Below are 19,069 nucleotides of genomic sequence, written 5' to 3'. Positions count from 1 at the left end.
GATTTTCTTTCCAAAAATAATAAAAAACATTTAATTTGGACTAAAACAAAAAAGGTAATAGATTAACTATTAGATTTTTTTTAAAAGATTATTTACATAAAAAAATATATCACATTCATCAAAATATATATATATATATATATAAAAGCTCTTAAAAAATTTTATAAATAAAAAATAATTAATTTTTATTCGTATAATATATAAAATAATTACTATATTATTATTATATTATAGATTAAAATTTACTAATTTAAATTTTGTTTTTATTTTTAATATAAGCATTAGAAATATATAATTTTTTTATAACAAGATATATTGTAATAAAATATATATAATATCAATTAGTTTTTAAAAAATTCTGAAAAGATGGTTTTTTCTAATAAAGTGTTATTAAAAAATTAACATTATAAAAACTAATTTCAACCAATATGATATAATATGATATAATAGGTTATTAAATATATTTAATACAAAACACATTGAATATAAATTTTTATTGAGTTTAAATTTTAAATAATTTTTAATTAAATTTCGAATATTTTTATTTTAAAGAGTTAGAATATTTTAACATCATTTTTTTCGTATCTTTTTAATTGAGTCTTTGATTTTTTAAATTATAAACCTTATTTATAATTAAGAGTAATGTTTTAACACCACCAATTAGTCACACATATAAAAATACAAGAACAATTCTATTGTCATAATTATAATCTAACTTTATAAGTAATACAATACAATGAAACTATATATAAGTAATATAACTAAATTTTATCTACATCTATAGTCACATTTCATAAATAATATAATTAAATTATATTTATGTTTATAATTAAAATATGAATAAAAATACAAAAAAGTATCAGGATGGTTAATTTTTTTCATTCATAATTTTTTATTATTTTTGTTGTGAAAAATTTAATTATTTTAATAATTAATTATTTTTTAAAAAAAGATAATTGAATAACACAAAAAAGTCTTATTAAGAGTAATTTATTTATATATGATTAAAAAATAATTGAATAATTATATACGGTAAAAAATTAATATTATTAAAAAATAAAAATAAAATTTATTTTAAAATTAAAAATAAAGTTTATTTAAAAATAAAATTAAAAATCATGGTTTTTTTTTTCTTTTTTCCAAAATTTATCTACGAGTAATTCTATAAATATTTTATGATGAATAAACATATTAAACTCGTACTAAAATTTATTCTAATAAAATTTATTTTTATTCTACTAAACGTTAAATAAATTATTGAAAAGAATTTTGTTTCCTCCATTAGAGAAGAATGATAAACTTCCATACTTCTATTATGTTATGGCAATAATTTGGCCTGTTATTTTTTAATGTACATAATAATAATAATAATAATAATAATAATAATAATAATAATAATAATAATAATAATAAACAAGTATATCACAGTAAAAAAGAAAGCACGTCACCAAATAATTTATCATCTGAATTATATATGAATCAAATTGATAATATGAGAGCTAACACTACAAAAATCGACAACAAAGTTAGAGACTTACAAAACCTTTCTTAAGATCATAGAAAAAAAAAACGTTTATATTTGTGTGATATACAAAGCAATTATCATATTATTATTATTATTATTATTATTATTATTATTATTATTATTATTATTATTATTATTATTATTATTATTATTATTATGAGCAAAAAAAGTCCAACGGTATGTTTTAAAGTAAAATTTTTTTTTAATATTTGATTAAATGTTCTTGTATTTAGTACTTTTTTTTTTTTTGCACTTCCTCTTAGTTAAAAATATAATCATTATAATTTTTTAGTTATTATTGCTAGGGGTGTTTACAGATGGGATATGGCTAAAATTTCGATCCAATCCGCACTAAACTCATTAGATCAAATTCGATATTCGCACTTTTTATGCTTGGATCAGATATCAAATATATCCATAAAATAAAAAATATAAAAAAATTTATTTTTATAAAAAAAAGTCAATAATTTTTTTTGTTTACTTTTTTAAACATATTTACTTCTATCTGATTAGAGTGTGGATCCGATTCGATCCAATCCGATCATCTTACAGATCAGATCATATTCTCAAATTACAGATCAGATACGGATAAATACGGTGGATTTATATGGATATGATCTAATCTATGAACACCCCTAACTATTACTATAGGTTCATTATTGCAAAAGAATGTTTCTTTTATTATAAACTATTATTAGATTTTAATTACCATTAAAACAACTGAATGGTCAACTTAATTACCATTATTATATCCATAGTTGTAAAAATCGAACTGGATAGGTTGGTTCGACCAGAAAACTAATGAACCGGACTAGAACTGGATTATAGTCCAGTTCAGTTTACTCTTTGGACCGTTTAAAGAATAAAATCGGTGTGAACTGGTAAGAACCGGTGCAAACCGGTCTAACCAAACTGGTCTGCTTGAAAAAAATTTTAAAATGTCTCCACAAGATCTCGAACCAAGAACCTTGGAGCAAAAGTAACCTCTACTTGCCACTTAGCTATTGCACTTCTAAGTACTATATTTGACAAATACTAATTATATAGTATACATAAATATCTAATTTAATTTAATTTTTGTTTTTTCTATTTTTAAAATTAATTATATTTTAATTATATACCATTATTAATATAAATATAAATTTCACTAAAAATTTATTAATTTACTTGATCTATTTTATTGCTAGTATTGTGATTAAGGTTATTTGTTTTGATGTTAGTGTTAAAATCTACTGATATTATAGTTAGATGATAGGCTTTGTGAATTAATTATTTTTTTATTATGTCAAAATAAGATACTATTGTAGTATTAAAATTTTATGATTTTTTTTATATTAGTTATTTTTAGAAGTTGAGACTTGATTCTTCATAAAATGTTAGTGAAGGTATGTATTTCAAATTTTAATTTTAAGTTTTTAACTATTTTATATTTTATATTTACGTGAGACTAGTTTTATCGGTTCAACCAGTGATTTATCAGTTGAACCAATAAACCAGTGAACCAGTAGCTTGATCGGTTCGATCACTGGTTTAGTTCTAACAATTATATTTCAATCTAATTTCAAAAATTTCGATTTACTCAATTTAATAGTTATGACTCACAATTGGTTCCTAATCAAGCAACAACAAATTATGTCTCCCAATTGGTTCCTAATCAGTTCTAACAATTATGTCTCCCAACTTAATAGTTATGACTCACATTGGTTCCTAATCTCATTTTTGTCACTGTCTCACAAAATCGTTAACGACATGCTGAAATGGACTAACGACTGCTACATTATACATTCTAGCGACTATTTGATGTGACAATTGAAATTTTTTTACCTTATTTTTTATTTTTAACTAAACACTTAAAACCCTAATATGAGTCACGGATACCTAAGTTAAAAAATCAAACTAAGTAAATTGAAACTTTAAAAATCAGATTAAAGCTCGAATATAACTTCAAAACAGAACTTTAACTTATGTAGTGCTTAATTTAAATGAAAATCAAATAAATAAAAATTCAACATAATTTTTATCAATGTTTTTAAATTCGAAATTTCTATACCAAAATTAACTAGGATTTTTCTTTAAATTAAAAATTTAATGAAATAGTGACTTTAATTATCTTAACCAATGTCCTAATTAATTGCTTTTATGTCTTAAAAAAACCGTATATGAGAAGAAAATAATTAATTTGTCTACTTTAATAAATAGTTATTTTACTAAAATGAGAAACTATTTTTTTAAAATTTTTAAGAACTAATTAATATTATATATATTTTGTTACACTACATTTAATTATAAAAATTTTATTTATGTCTAATACTTATATTAAAAATAAAATAAAATTAAATTAGTGAATCTTAATCTATAATATAATAATAATATAGTAATTATTTTATATATTGTACGAATATAAATTAATTATTTTTTTTATTTATAAAAATTTTTAAACGCCTGAGCTTGTTATATATATATATATATATGTGATATATTTTTTATGTAAATAATCTTTTAAAAAAATCTAATAGTTAATCTATTACTTTTTTTGTTTTAGTCCAAATTAAATATTTTTTAGTGTTTTTGGAAAGAAAATCTTTTGAGAAATTTAATAATATGTGATGAGGAACACGGAATAAATTATACAGAAACCAATTAAAACACAATATAAAAACATCTTTAAAAAAAGACGTTTTAGGCATGTTTATCTGAGTGGCTTCCAAAAAAAATATCTATAAAGTCTTTTAAAATGACAAATATAGACACATTAGTTTAAATTAAAACCTTTTCCTCTAACATAAGAGTTAATTTGAAGGTTGTGGATCTACAAATAAAAAACTTTATTAGTATTTTATTTACTTTAACGATTCATTTGTCCGAAGCATAAATTTTTATAAATTTATTTGTCGTTTTACTCTTTTATTAAAAAAATTTAAGAATTAAAGTTTTTAATATTTTATAATTTATATATTAAAAACAAATAAGTTTAAATGTTTATAAAAAATATTATATTTATATAAAAATAAGTATATTAAATTAACTATTATATATTTATGTATAAATATATGTATTATTTTATTTATTTTAATGTGTATATTTTATATAAATAATTGATTTAGTAGTTGATTTCTTATGTATACGTAAAATTGTTGAATATTTCATTTTAAATGATCATAACAATATTGTTAAGAAAATTGTTAGGAAAAAAAAAATGAAGTTATTAATATAGAATTTAGTTAAGTTATCTGGTTTGTGCTTTGGGAGTGTAACTCATTTGGATGTTGTATATGTATATATACTCACAAGTCACAACCACCATTGCTTCCTAAGCAATACAAATACATAACTACGTGAAAAATTATTTTAAGGACTTAATTAAGTTTGTAGTAATAATGCATAAAATGTTGACTTTATGTACCAAATAATAAAATACTTCGGAAGCAAGACATCGATCACAACCTTCAACTTTCTACCTTTATTATTTGTAGTACTATTTTTTAATTAATTCATATCAACGCGTATTCTTCTGCTTTTCTTTCTTTTTTATTTTTTTGGTCCTTTACAATTTAGTATATTATTATATCTATCAAAGAAAGAAAAGAAGAAAAAGGTGTGGAATGAGTCATGAAGTCATAATAGAGTGATTAATACTCTGATTATGATTAGTTTTGTATTTAGTGAGTGGAATATGTAGATAACGACTTCATTTGCATTAGGAGTCACATCATTGTGTGATCACAAATACATGGGAATTTCTTTTTTTTTTTTTGGATATTTCTTGTTATTTTGATTTTTATAATAAAATATGAACCTTCATTTTGATATCACATAAGATTAGATAATCGTATAAAAAATTATTAATAATTTATATTATTAGTACATTTAAATTAAATCTATTAAAATTTAAAATAGAAGAAATAAGCAAAAGTGTATTATAATTTTATTGAAAAAATGGGATTTTGTAATTATATATTGCTATTTTGATTTTTGATACAAACAAATAACAACAACAACAAAATCTTGTCTCACTAGGTGGGATCGGATACATGAATCAAACGATGTCATTGAGCTCTATTATGTATCATATTAATAGAAATACTGTTTACATGTAGATCTCGTTTGACCACCTCATGGATTGTCTTCAAAGGTCTTCCTCTGCCTTTCACCCATTATCCATCTTCCATCTCATCCACCTTTCTGACTAGGTGTTCTGTCGGTCTTTTTCTCACATATCCGAACCACCTGAGACGCAATTCTACCACCTTTTCCACAATAGATGCTACTCCAACTTTCTCTCTCTTATATCTTCATTCCTTATTTTATCCAATCGTGTATAACCACCCATCCATCTCAATATCTTCATCTTTGCCACACTTAGCTTATGTTCGTGCCCCCTTTGACCGCCCAACACTCTGTACCATAAAGCATAGCCGGTCTGATAGCAGTGCGATAAAATTTACCTTTAAGTTTCAAATGCACTTTTTTGTCACATATAAAACCAAATGCACTCCGCCATTTAGACCAACCTGCTTAGAACCTATGATTTACATCCTATTCAATATCTTCATTATCCTGTATGATGCACTCAAGATACTTAAAACTCTTAACTTTTCGTATGATGTTATCTCCAATCTTCACCTTTATATTAGGGTTTTTCCTTCGCATGCCGAACTTATATTCCATATATTCCATCTTACTGCGGCTTATGCGCAGACCATACACTTCTAGAGCTTCTCTCCGTAACTACAACTTCTTATTTAGATCTTCTCTTGACTCTCCCATAAGGACGATATCATTGGCAAAAAGTATGCACCATGATACAGGCTTTTGGATATGCTCTGTGAGTACTTTCAAGACTAATGTGAAAATGTATGGATTTAAGGATGATCCCTGGTGTAATCCTATACTGATAGGAAATTCCTCTGTCACACCACCCTGAGTCTTCACACTAGTTGTAGCCCCATCATATATATGCGATCCTTATTCTCTTATTTTCTAAAACATTCCATAAGACCTCCATTGGCACTTTATCATACGCTTTTTCCAAATCAATAAACATCATATGTAGATCCTTTTTATTACTATGATGATACCTCTCTATAATTCTTTTTAACAGGTATATAGCTTCAGTGGTGGATCTGTCTAGCATAAAACCAAATTGGTTCTCTGTTACTTGTGTCTCTTGTCTCAACCTCCGTTTTATCACTATTTTCCATAATTTCATGGTATGGCTCATGAACTTGATCCCTCTATAGTTTTCGCAACTTTATATATTCCCTTTATTCTTGTAGATAGGTATCAAGGTGTTCTTTCTCCACTCATCTGGCATCTTCTTAGACCTTAAAATCTCATTAAAAAACTTGGTTAACCAACTGACGTCTTTCTCTCTAAAGCCCTTCTAAACTTCAATCGGAATATTATCGGGTCCTACTACCCTACCATTTTTCATCCGCTTTAGAGCCTCTTTTATTTCGAAGTCTCGAATCTTTCGATAATAATCAAAATTTTGATTTTCTTCTCTCATACATAACCCACCAAGACTCAAAAATCCTTGATTTTTGATATGCATTTTTTTTTTTTCTATTTATAAAGGCAGAGATTCTTAATAGATTATTGATCAAGCTAATTTATTTAGCTAAAGGGCATTATTCTACATGTCTGCCAAATGATATTGTTGCATAATAATAGAGCACAACTAAGAGAAAAATTAAAGAATAAGAATGTCATAATAATGGATAAAATAAATTCTCATGACATGATAGCTGGCATATTCTAATTGGCAAGTTGACCATACCCAAATTAAATCATACGAAGAAGGATAGTATCAAATAGTAGCGTGGTATATTAATTATCATCAAGCCATTTGATCAAGGTAGTAATAGTACTTTAATTTGAAGTTTAATTGAGCATAATACAATATTTATTTTATTCCTTAAGAGAATAATATTAAATTATACTACAAAGTTCCTCAGAAGATAAGGGGCTGTTTAATTTGCATCTCAATTTTGGTTGCATACAAAGTTAAGTTGGTTTAGTAGTTAGCTCATTAGTCCATCGTGAAAAGTAAAAAAAAGTTTGTTTTATAATCTCAAACTAAATAGCTTTTCAATAATTTTTTTAAGTAAATTAAAAAACAGAGAATAATGGGAAAATTGGTGTACAATGGAAAATTGATTTTGAATGGTCTTAATAGTTGTGACAATTTAGGTTTAGTTGAGATTTAACACTCTACAATTTAGTTTATTTTTTCATTCTATTAAGAGTAAATTATTGTTTTTATATATAAAAATTAAAAATATTAATAAATTTATCTATAAATAAAATTAATATTTAAATTCATTTGGATACATTTATAATACAGGGATCATCTTTTATTAATATAGAAATAGTTTTGTCATTTATAAGTATTTTGGATTTTTATGGATAAAAATTATAACTTATTCTGCTGTGAGAGGAACCTTTCATGTCTAAATTGATAAATACTCAATCATATGAAGTATTTCTCCATAAACAATGCATGGAAATATAAACTAAATAAAACAATAGCATGTGCAAATCCATCCTCTCCTTTTTTTTTTATTTGTTGAAAATGCAAAATTGTATATCTATCTGTGGCTAAGGTATTGAGAATAATGAATAGTATAGAAGCACAATAATTGGAGTAACTCTAAACTTTAAACTTTCCATTAAAATAAGATAACAATTTCATTCATAGTTTAATACTACTTTGGGTGTGTTATATATAACATATACATTATTAATAAGAGTAATTCAGTGAGCTACACTAAAGTTACAAAGCAAGGTTTGTTTTCAGGCACTAATAGATTGAGGACTGAAATTTAATATTGGGTTTTGTAATTAGATATATTGTAATTAAAATTTTAGTTTCGAGACACAAAATTTTAGTTCCTTTAGTACCTCTAAAAAGTAGGAATATAGGAGACTAAAATTTTTAGAGATAAAGATTAAAGTTTTAATAATATTTTTTTTTAAAATATTCTAATTTAACTTTTCAATTTTTAAATTTATTTTTTAATCTCCATATTTATCTTAAACTAAATATAATACTAAGATAAGCTTTAATCTTTATCTTTTAGTCTCTGTCTCTCAACCTTAAATTTTCAATCTTAATCTCAGTCTTCGTTCCAAACACAACCTAAAAGAGCATGTTTCTTCTTAATTTTTATACAACAGAGTCTTTGCTTATTGATTTCAGGGGCTCATTATTCTCTTTTTGTTCGTTTAATAAAAGTGCTGATCGTCTTTGCCTTTTACCTGTAAAGAATAATGTAATAAATAAACAAATTATTACAAACATCATGAACATATATATAAAAAAGAATTTACATTAATAAAAATTATATTAACTGAATTTAATCTAGCTAGCTATTTCATATCACAAAGAGGTATATAGATAATATATTTGTTGTAAAATCAGATATAGATGGGTAATTATGAAAACATTAATTTTTTTAATTCTATTTTTTTTCTCATCTTTTAAAACACTTACCAAACACAATAATAAACAATAAGGAGATCATAATTAAAAAAAAAAAAGAAAGTGAAGAAAGAAAAGAGAGTGTGACCTGAGATGGCAATGGAGGATCCATTGATTGATTGTTTGTTTGTATTGTCTTGAATGCAGAAATAAGAGTACAAGGCCATACCAAAAATGGCAACAAGAATGCCAATGATGTTTCTAAAAGTGAAAGGGTCCTTTAATATTAAGTAGCCAACTCCAAGAACAAGGCAAGTCTTGAGATGCCCTAGAACTTGATAGGTTACTGGTGATGTTTTTCCAATCACTAGAAATGTGCTGAAGTTTACTGATACAGCTATTATACAAGATAATACTATGAATACCTGAAAAAAAAAGAAATTAATTAGGTCAAATATCCCCAAAAATTTGATTCAACATAAGTTTAATCGAAATTCAATCGGATATAATAAAATAATATATTTTTATATAAAAAAAAATTTCAAAAAAATTTGTTTTTTCAACAGCTCTCTTAATAAAATCCGAACCAATTTAATCAGTTTATCATTTTTTAATGCATTTTTGTAATTAATATTGTTGTTTGAATTGAATTGATTTATGGTTGATTTTGGATTGAATTGACCGGTTCAATCTAATTTTCAGAATCTTATCGAGAATGATTTAAGTAATAGGTGTGAATATTAGTTAGGTGTTAGTAGTATATAATAAAATTTTGAGAAAAGGACAAATAGGTCCCTGACTTTTTGTCCCGCGGATATTTTCGTCCCTGACAATTGAAAAATACTTTTAAATCCCTGACCTTCACAAAACTTAGACGGATCAGTCCCTGGCGGAGACATTTGGACGGATCAGTCCCTGACGGAGGCATTTGGACGGAGGGACTGATCCGTCCAAGTTTTGTGAAGGTCAGGAATTTAAAAGTATTTTTCAATGGTCAGGGACGAAAATGTCTGTATGACAAAAGGTCAGGGACCTATTTGTCCTTTTCTCTAAAATTTTAATTAACATTAACAATAATACATTCAAATTGAATTTTGCATAAGACATAGAGGGATTAAGGGTTGGTATTTGATATTATTAGTTACCAAGAGCATAGGAGTGTAATTGAAGGCAAAGACATTTTTGTTGACAAGCATTTGATCCACAAGAGGGCCTGTTAGAAATAGAATTGCTGCTTGAAATGGAGCAGATTGGTAGAGAAGCTGAGTGGAAGACACATTAAGCTTCTTCTGTATGGTGCTGGTAAGCTGAATTCAAAACTAAGTTAAGAAATAAAAACAATAAGGCTAATTTAATAATTAGGTTTAATTATTCTATTAGTTCCAATAATTTTATTAAATTTTTAATTAAGTTTTTATTTTTTTTTTCTTTTCAATTTAGTTTATACAATGCTTTTAATTTTGTAATTAAATTATTTTTGATGTAAAAATTATTAGAATTAATTGAATATTTCTTTTCAAATTGAATGTATATTTAATTAAGAACTTAATTAGATGTTTGATCACATATTTTTTAGAAGAAATATTCTATTAATTTTAATATTTTTGACATGAAAATGACTTAATTATAAAATTGAAAGCAGTGTATAGATCCAATTTAAAAAACAAAAATATAAAAATCTAATTATAAATTTGATGAAAGTATAAAAACTAAAAGAATAATTAAATCTACTAAATATAATAATCTATTAGTGAATATTTATTAATTAACAAAAGGATACAATTTGGCTAACACATGTTGTTATGATAGCTAGAACTGAAATTATTGTTCCAAGAAAATTGAGCTGAAGGTCTGTGATTGAAGCAATGCCAACTCCCAAAAGTAAAAGGGAGAGAGAGAATTTTATTTTTAGGCTGCACATAATTAGCAAAACAATTTTTAGTTACATAATAATATATAATATATAGTAGACATTGTTCTCTTTCTGTTCAATTTCACTGTTATGTTTCAAACACTTTACACAAATTTGTTACCTGAACTCCTTTTTGAGAAAAACGGTTTCCAGCAATACTGTGAATGGTATAATTGCAAGTTTTGTCATCTGAAAAAAAAAAAAAAAAGAAAAATAGGGTAAATAATATTGTAGTGTCTCATCGTTTTTTTTTTTAATTTGATCCAACAGTTATTGTTATTATTTTTTATTTTTTATTTTTACCACACATTGACTTTAATTATGATTCAAAATTAATTTTTATTCCACATTTTTTTCCTTTCTTGAATACAATGGGCCCATTTTTTGGACCTTGTTAACAACTTTATTGTTTATTATTTTCTCCTTTGGGTCAGCAAAATGTTTGGGTCTAAAAAATTTTTGGGCCTATATATAAGTAAAAGTTAACTACCTTAATATCTTGGGCCTAAAATTCTACTACATGAAGAAATATATATAAAACACCATGACCCAAGTCCAAAAAAGATACCATGACAAAAAAAGGAAGTACATATAAAACATATGTTAATTACTTAATTAAGATAATTAATTAACCTGGTAGAATCCAATGGAATTGAAGCCAAGGCTCAAGTTGAGGAATCCAACGGAGACACCATTTAGAATGCCAAAAAGTATGACTGTCTTCATGTCAATGGGTTTGGCCTCAAAGAATTTAAGTCTTTTAGCAGCATAAAGTGTGCCAAATGTAACAATCATATGCCAACTTGTAAGAGTTGTAGCTGCTCCCAAAAAAAATAATTAGTCAAAAAATCATATTAGAAATAAAATTATTAACATTGCATATATTTTATAGGAAATATTTTAAGTGCATCGGGAGTATTGGTGCTCCAATTATTTTAACCGTTGATCTGAATTATAAAAAATATATATAATATATATTAATTAAAATTAACGGTTAAAACAACTGGTGCACCGATACTTCCCGTTGCACTGAAAATGTTTCCTATTTTATAATACACATCAAATATTTGTGTAAAATAACTTTATACTGACCGTGCATATAAATTAAATATTATTATATGCAGAATAAAATTATATATATTTAGTTACCAAATGGAAAGCCAAGGCTGCTCATCAAAGCTTTGTTGCAAATGACAATGGAGACTGAGGAAGCCACTGAAAGAAAAAGTGCACCAATCACACCTAATTGAAAGCTTGATGATATCTCTCCCATATTTGCTGCAAAAATGATCAAAGGGATAATATTATATATAAATTATGAAGAATATATATCTTGCTAAATCTAAACTAATTCAGGGTGCAAATTAAAGATATTAGTTAATTGTCTAATTTTGAGGAAAAGAAGAAGATAGACTTCTTTTGAAGTGTGTCATTTGGAAAATCTAGAAAAGGGGGAAAAAAAAGGCACATAATTGAAATAATACACCTTGATGAAAAAGGGAAAAAATATTTATTGTTGATATATGTATATTAAGTTATTTTTACGATAATAATAATAATAAAAAAAAACAATTTCAAGTCTCAGGACATCCTCAACTTAAACTTCAACGCATTTAAAAGAAGAAAGAAAAAAAAAAAGGGGGTGGGGTTGTTAAAATAACTCGTCATTTTTTGTAATCAACAAGAAATTAATCAAAACCTACTGCGATTAGTTGTATTCATAAGGAAATAATTAAAAGCTACATGATCCTTCAAGTACTACTTGCAAAGATGTAGCCCGGAAAATAATCACAAAGTACAAATTAAATAAACATTATCCATAATCATATAGAACTAATAATCAATTAAACTTGTTATATATGATGAGATATCAATCATGTCACTTACCTTGTATATCTGAAGAATGTAGATAAATTGATATAATTAATAATTTGCAACAAAGTTGTTCTCAGCAGCAAGAGATAGATACAGAATTTTTTTTATGTTAATGTCTTTGGCTTGTTGTGGAATAATGGCAGCTTCTTCCTCTGCCTTTTATATAAATAAAAAAAAAAAATTGTTTGTTGAGTTTCAATGTTTTTTGGTTTGGTTTTCTGGATTGGGGTGTATGTCTGGTAACTCAATTGCAACTTAATTAACCAAAGTTGACGGTCATTTTGAAACAAAAGAAACAACGCATATATAACAATAATATAATCTTATCTTTTATGATAAATATGGACATCAATATCATTGTCCGGATTACTTTTTCCTTGTTAGTTATTAATTATTATATTTCTTTTGGATAGATCACACTACTCAATTACTTATCTCTCTAGAGATTAAGTTATACAGTTGGGATTTCTTAATTTGCTATTTTTGTACTAATTTACTTAAAGAAAATGTTTACTAATGTCATGTTTATATAGAATAGGCTAATATTATATTTAATAAAATATATAATGGTACTAAGTGTAATATCATAAAAAATTTCAGAAGAAATTAATTTGTGTATATATTTTTATAAGGAAATAATTAAAAAGGTGATATATGTAATGTCCCGTTTTCCTCAACATATATCTTTTAATTAACGCTAAAATTAAAGCAACAAGTAGTAAAACATACATACAAGAGATAAACAGCTGGGAAGTTCATATCAAGAGGGTGTTTTAAAGTCCATTTAGGTATGCACCAACTTCTATATTCACCAATTCATCATTTATATACCAAAGACCTTTGTTTTTTTAATCCCAATAAGTAGCTTTCATAAAATCGTATAGTAATCAAGTCTTGGTTCATAAGGATGAAAGGTGTGGGAAACCAACATTTAGTTTTAGGCCAGTTGTATATATCTGCCTTTTTAAACAAGACTCTCCAACCCAATTTCAATAGAAACTTAAAGCTCATTCATAATTCTCCAAATGAGACTTCCATTTTGGCTCCCCCCCCCCCCTCTCTTCCTTATTGGACTCTATGTACTTCTTTCAAATGCAAATTTTGAAACATTTTGTGAGGTGAATTTTTTACATCAACATTATGCTGATATGATTCTTCAATTTTATTAAAGTGATTTCAGGATCAAATTTGTCATTCATGGGACCTTTATATGCCGTGTTTTGTATGATACTATAATTTACGTAGTGGATTTTGCGGATTTATTATTCGATTTTAAATTGGAGATTGGTTTTAATAATTAAATAATCGGATAAAAAAATGTCAAAATTTAAATATTATAAAAATAAAAAACTTTGTTAATTACACAAATTTGGACGTAAAGTAAAAGATGTAATTATTTTACAAGAGAATACCATTAACCATTTGTAGAGAGGAATATCAAATTCAAAGCTATATAATTATTGGCTAAGAAAAAAAGGTATCTTTGGCGTCTATAATGCTATGTAAGTGTAATGAATCTCGACAAAATGATAATGAAAATGTATAAGTCATGATGCTTGCATTACAGCCTCCAAAAATTACATATCCATATGATCACAGCCTCAGCTAAATGTAGTTCTTCTTACTTATTCACTACTTTTTCAGATAAGGCACATGCAGATCAAGATTATCAAAATTAAAGCCTGCAAACTATTTTTCCAGCAAGATTCCAAAATCGCTGCAGAATTCTGGCAGCATATATTTATAGTTAGAGGTAATAAATAAGCTTGAATATGTTCTTTCCTTTCATATATATCTACACTTGTATGCGCATTGTAAAGATACCTTGCACCCGAAGGAAGGAAGGAAGGAACCAGAACTCAACAAAATATGCCGAGTATATAAATCAATACTCAATGACAGGGAGAAGGAACAGGGCATTGCATATATATGTTGTTTAACCCTTCATATTACGTTTTAGTCCTTTAAGGTATGTTAAATCAGCATTTGTGAGGCGAACTTGGAATTCGGCCCACTCATTTTTGCATCTTGTTTTGACCTGAAATTTACAATGCCAAAGCATAATATAAACTCTATGTTGGGGGAAAATTTTGGAAGAACACTGTGTTAAAGTAATTGAAAGCATATGATTGAACACAAAGAATGATATGAGGGACATCATTTACATGTGAAATACACATACCGCATCATATGGAGCTCTTCCCTCGTCAGTTTCTCCCTGAAAATTTTATTGATATACATATACCTCAGAAGAGTTATTATTTTCAAAATTTTATAGAAAATGACACATAATGAACTGTTATGGTAAGTATAGTATCTTCAAAGGAAAGTTCCAAATATTTTGCAAGTTGGTCATGACTAACCTGGTTCCCAAGGGAAGGAATTCCTTGATGAATAATCCATTGTGAATCAACTACACCAATTTTCTGATGTGCAGGCTGCCAAAACCAAACAAAGATTAAAGTTTTCAGGTTTGCAAGGAACTTAAGATAGCTTTCATGTCCTGATAGAACAAATATGGAGAAGGACCTGCTGACCTCTGCACATCTTCTGAGATTGAAATCCAATCCCCATCCATGCACTAAATCATTCTACAAAACATTTGTGGCAAGTCCATCAAAGCCAATAGAATGTTTGAACATATCAGGAATTCAAGAAAAATCATGTTGAAAATAATAATATACCTGAATCATATACCAGACGCAACGCCATGCTTTCCGAGAAAAGACCGGAGCCATAATTTCCACAAATCTAAAAAGAACAAGAGAAACTCTAGGAAGATGGCACAGCTATCAGTTATAAGTTAAAATAACACTTTGAATCAAGGAGGGAAAGCATACCCAGCACAAGGAGGCAAATGTGCATCACTACAACGGCCTGGCTTCTCTTCTGTTGACCTTTTCACCAATAAATGCATAAAGTTGTCTTAATAATACATGTGAAAGCATGATAATAAAAAGCAATGCAACAGCAAAGAAATACTTGTGAACTTCTGTGTCTTCAGTTCTCTTTGTCATCTCCCATACCAATCCATCATAGGGCTCAAGACCAGGTTGAGATATCTCCAAACCATGTTTTATGACCAATTCAATGTATCTGGTAAACAAGAATTCAGTTAAAAAGACACTGCATTTAATGACAAATATGAGCTGAATAAACAGATAGGCAAGACAATTACTCGTCTGCATTGAAATTTTCCAGTCCAAGATCTTCGTCCCAAATAAAAATATATTCATATGATGCAACAATATCAGGATGCAAAAACCGTTTAGCATACCACCTGCATAATTAACTACGTAAGTTCCAGATTGTAACAACTGGGGGAATATTAACTATTAAGTTCAATACTCCTAATATCATTATCAATACAATATTATTTCCTTTTTTTTTTGCTGACATAAGAAGAAATATTATTAGATGATAAACAGTTAGATGAATTCCTCCAGTTAAATGAAAACATAATGCTTGTTGCCTGCAACAAAGCATAAAAAAACCCTGTAAATTGCCAACCATAAGCCAGTGAGGATTAAAAGAGGGATAGGAGAAAAATGAAAGTTACCATTTTGTTTGTTTCCTTGCACTAACATGGATGACATTCTTTGACCACTCAAAGTGATCCCACTCACTAGTCCGTCCATCATAATGAAATAGCAAAATTGCAAAATCATCAGAAAACTACAGAACAATATGAAAGTCAGCACTCTGATCTGAAGATAACATGGAAGGGACAATAAATTAAAAAAAATTGTGAGTTCATCTTGTAACCTTTTTTACTGCAGCGTCAATATTATCTTTCTGATCATAACCGACCGTGAATGTTACTAAATACCTTGGCCTTTTCTTCAGATCCTGCAAAATTAAAGGGTCATAGACTCATAGTGAGGTTCATGAACAAGACATCTAACTAAGCATGCATAAGAGTTGCATACAGACACATTTGTTTTGTATATCATGTGGAAAGCATATTGAAGAATGAAAGAAACATTGTCGATATGGCAACACATGCAAATGCACAATTTCAACTTTTGATAGTCCAAATTCTGATGAAATTAAAGTTAATAACTAAAATCCATGCACATTTTCAAGTCCTTCCACATTAAGTAACTTTTACATGTCATACCTCACTAGGTTGACCCCATAATCTGCGTAAATGAAAATCAGATTGCGGTGCAATAATTCCCGGGGGCAAAGATTGGGCTCCAATAGGATTTGTTGGAATATATAACTGCAAGATTAACAGTTTTGAATTATACTTGATTATTTTCAACTATGTTGATAACCAGCATTTCAGCAAATTCATATCCAACTGTCTAAAGCACAAGCATGACAATAATTAATTACGTTTGGCAATCTCATTGACCCAAGGGCTTCAATACGCTGGGTTCCAGAATAGTCAGTAATAGCTTGAACATTGTCTACATCAGCAGCATATCTTTCTATTTCTTCTATAGATACACCAAAGGAATGTCGACGGCTTGAAGACATGCTAACCTACAAGTTTAATAAGAAAAAAAGAAAATATTAAAAAAGAATGTTCAATTATGGCTAATTTTTGGAACATTGAGAAATTAATTAGGTGGCAAATATAATACACTCTACAGTATAATACCTTATTCAAACGCAAGGATGGAATTGACATTCCAAGACAAAATCCAAAGGCAGCTGCCATAATTACCTTGATAATAGACCTGGCTCTACCATCATTATTTGACCTTTTATTGCTGCAAAAATAATTAGCTAACTAAAACTCAATCATTTCTGTTAACTGCAACAAAATTAATATTAACAAAGTTTAATATAAACATTTAATCATACACGATCATATATATACTCATTAAAAAAAAATGAGTAGTCGTTTAAAAAAATACATCATATACCTGCGATACATTATTCCAGAAGAATCTAAGAGTCTCCAACACAATCAATCAAATGAAGAGATTTATCACCCGAGAAAGGTTGAAATCCTTGAGCAATCTCTGAAGCAAATATATCATCCTTCAACAACCAAAAGTGTAACCTCTACGTATAAGTCACAAAAAGAATATATGATACGTATAAATTAAAGTTATTATCTCCATATATACGTCTGAATCTCTCAGTTCAAATCATGCGAATATAAACTACGCATGGAACACGTAAAATAGCTTAGCTATCGCTTAGCACAAATTAAACAAAGCAGTTAAAAATTGAAATCGAAACACGTTAAATTGCATTGCATTATATTCCTGATCTGCATTGTAGAACATTATAATATAATTTTAGCGACGAAAAAATATTCATTCGCATTGAACTTTGATGTGACATAATTAACTGAGAATAGATAGGTAGATTAACTTACAGGTTGTTAGAGAAGAAGCGGCGGAGAAAAAAGATCGTGGTGAATGGAGGCATGAAAGATCGATCAGAAGAAGAAGAAGGAATGGAGAGAGAGGTAGGGGTTTAGGTTTGGTGGATCGAATGCAGAGAGCGAAGGGACTCATACGCCATTGTCAACGTAGCTCTGTTTGCTGGCTCAGACTGAAACTGAAACTCTAACTGAATTTGAGCTAGCTTATTTATACAATGACGAAACTACCCTCCATCTTCGATTTGCAATTAGCAGTTTTACTCTTTGGATTTTTCAGTGAGATAAAAATAAATTAAAAAAAATGAAAAAAATATGTGTTAGAAACTTAGAAACATGTATGGCAAAATCAAGTTGATTGAGGGATTTCAGCCGTCCATTTAAGTCAATAAAGATAATTCGAATTTTATCTTAAAATACCATAGTTTATTTTTAATTATAATTTTTTGGAAAAATGCTATTTGCACACCAAAATTAACCACTAAAATCAGTCACCAATGTATTTATGTATAAATATATGTGTAGTTTAATTTATTTTTAATATGTATTTATATTCTAACATGTATTTTATACTGGTGGCTAACTTTAGTAGCTAATTTTAGTGTGCACGTAGTATAACTCAAATTTTTATAAAAAAAATTATACGTGTATTTTCATTGATTTATAAATACTAGAATTTTAAATATAGCTATTTTTATATAAAGTTAATATTTAATAATTAAAAGTTATTGAATAATAATTTAATTAAATATATCAAATCAAATATTTTTAACTATTAATTTCTTATCAAAAATAAAAACTACTACAAATAAGTTTTTACCTTTATACATTGGCTAACTTTATAGTAACTAGAATAAAATTCGCGCATCACGGGCAATAAATTAACGATAGTATATAATAAATATTAAAAATTGTTATATTTTGTAAAATTAAATTAAATATGTGTAAATTAAAGTTAAATTTAAACGATGTTTTATTTAGAATAATTTG

The 19,069-nt window shown here is 27.0% G+C and overlaps 2 protein-coding genes across 3 annotated transcripts; both read right to left on the bottom strand.

The window, feature by feature from the left end:
- Positions 1–8,196: 8,196 nt before the first annotated feature.
- LOC112736494 (UDP-xylose transporter 1) lies at positions 8,197–12,999 on the bottom strand. Its single transcript, XM_025785976.3, has 8 exons — positions 12,748–12,999; positions 12,010–12,138; positions 11,494–11,678; positions 10,982–11,049; positions 10,729–10,861; positions 10,094–10,255; positions 9,097–9,373; positions 8,197–8,785 (listed from the first exon to the last, which is right to left on the bottom strand). Exons 2-8 carry the CDS (start codon positions 12,131–12,133, stop codon positions 8,694–8,696), a joined length of 1,041 nt encoding a protein of 346 aa, XP_025641761.1. The 5' UTR covers positions 12,134–12,138; positions 12,748–12,999; the 3' UTR covers positions 8,197–8,693.
- Positions 13,000–14,136: 1,137 nt separating this feature from the next.
- Positions 14,137–18,337, bottom strand: LOC112736493 (uncharacterized). 2 transcript variants are annotated; one of them, XM_029291879.2, is made up of 15 exons: positions 18,074–18,332; positions 17,613–17,730; positions 17,345–17,456; positions 17,077–17,226; positions 16,856–16,960; positions 16,501–16,584; positions 16,295–16,410; positions 15,914–16,015; positions 15,718–15,831; positions 15,576–15,632; positions 15,420–15,486; positions 15,273–15,326; positions 15,099–15,173; positions 14,918–14,953; positions 14,137–14,773 (listed from the first exon to the last, which is right to left on the bottom strand). In XM_029291879.2, exons 2-15 carry the CDS (start codon positions 17,621–17,623, stop codon positions 14,672–14,674), a joined length of 1,185 nt encoding a protein of 394 aa, XP_029147712.2. In that variant the 5' UTR covers positions 17,624–17,730; positions 18,074–18,332; the 3' UTR covers positions 14,137–14,671. The 2 variants fall into 2 exon arrangements, 1 of the variants encoding a protein (XP_029147712.2); XR_011870159.1 differs by having other exon boundaries at positions 14,674–14,773; positions 15,265–15,326; positions 18,074–18,337.
- Between the last annotated feature and the right edge of the window lie 732 nt (positions 18,338–19,069).

This window comes from Arachis hypogaea, chromosome 13 (genome assembly GCF_003086295.3).
Source record: "Arachis hypogaea cultivar Tifrunner chromosome 13, arahy.Tifrunner.gnm2.J5K5, whole genome shotgun sequence".
In the NCBI taxonomy this organism is placed as follows: Eukaryota; Viridiplantae; Streptophyta; class Magnoliopsida; order Fabales; family Fabaceae; genus Arachis; species Arachis hypogaea.
The sequence above is the reverse complement of the archived record's forward strand: the minus strand, read 5'-3'. Positions and strand labels throughout refer to the sequence as shown.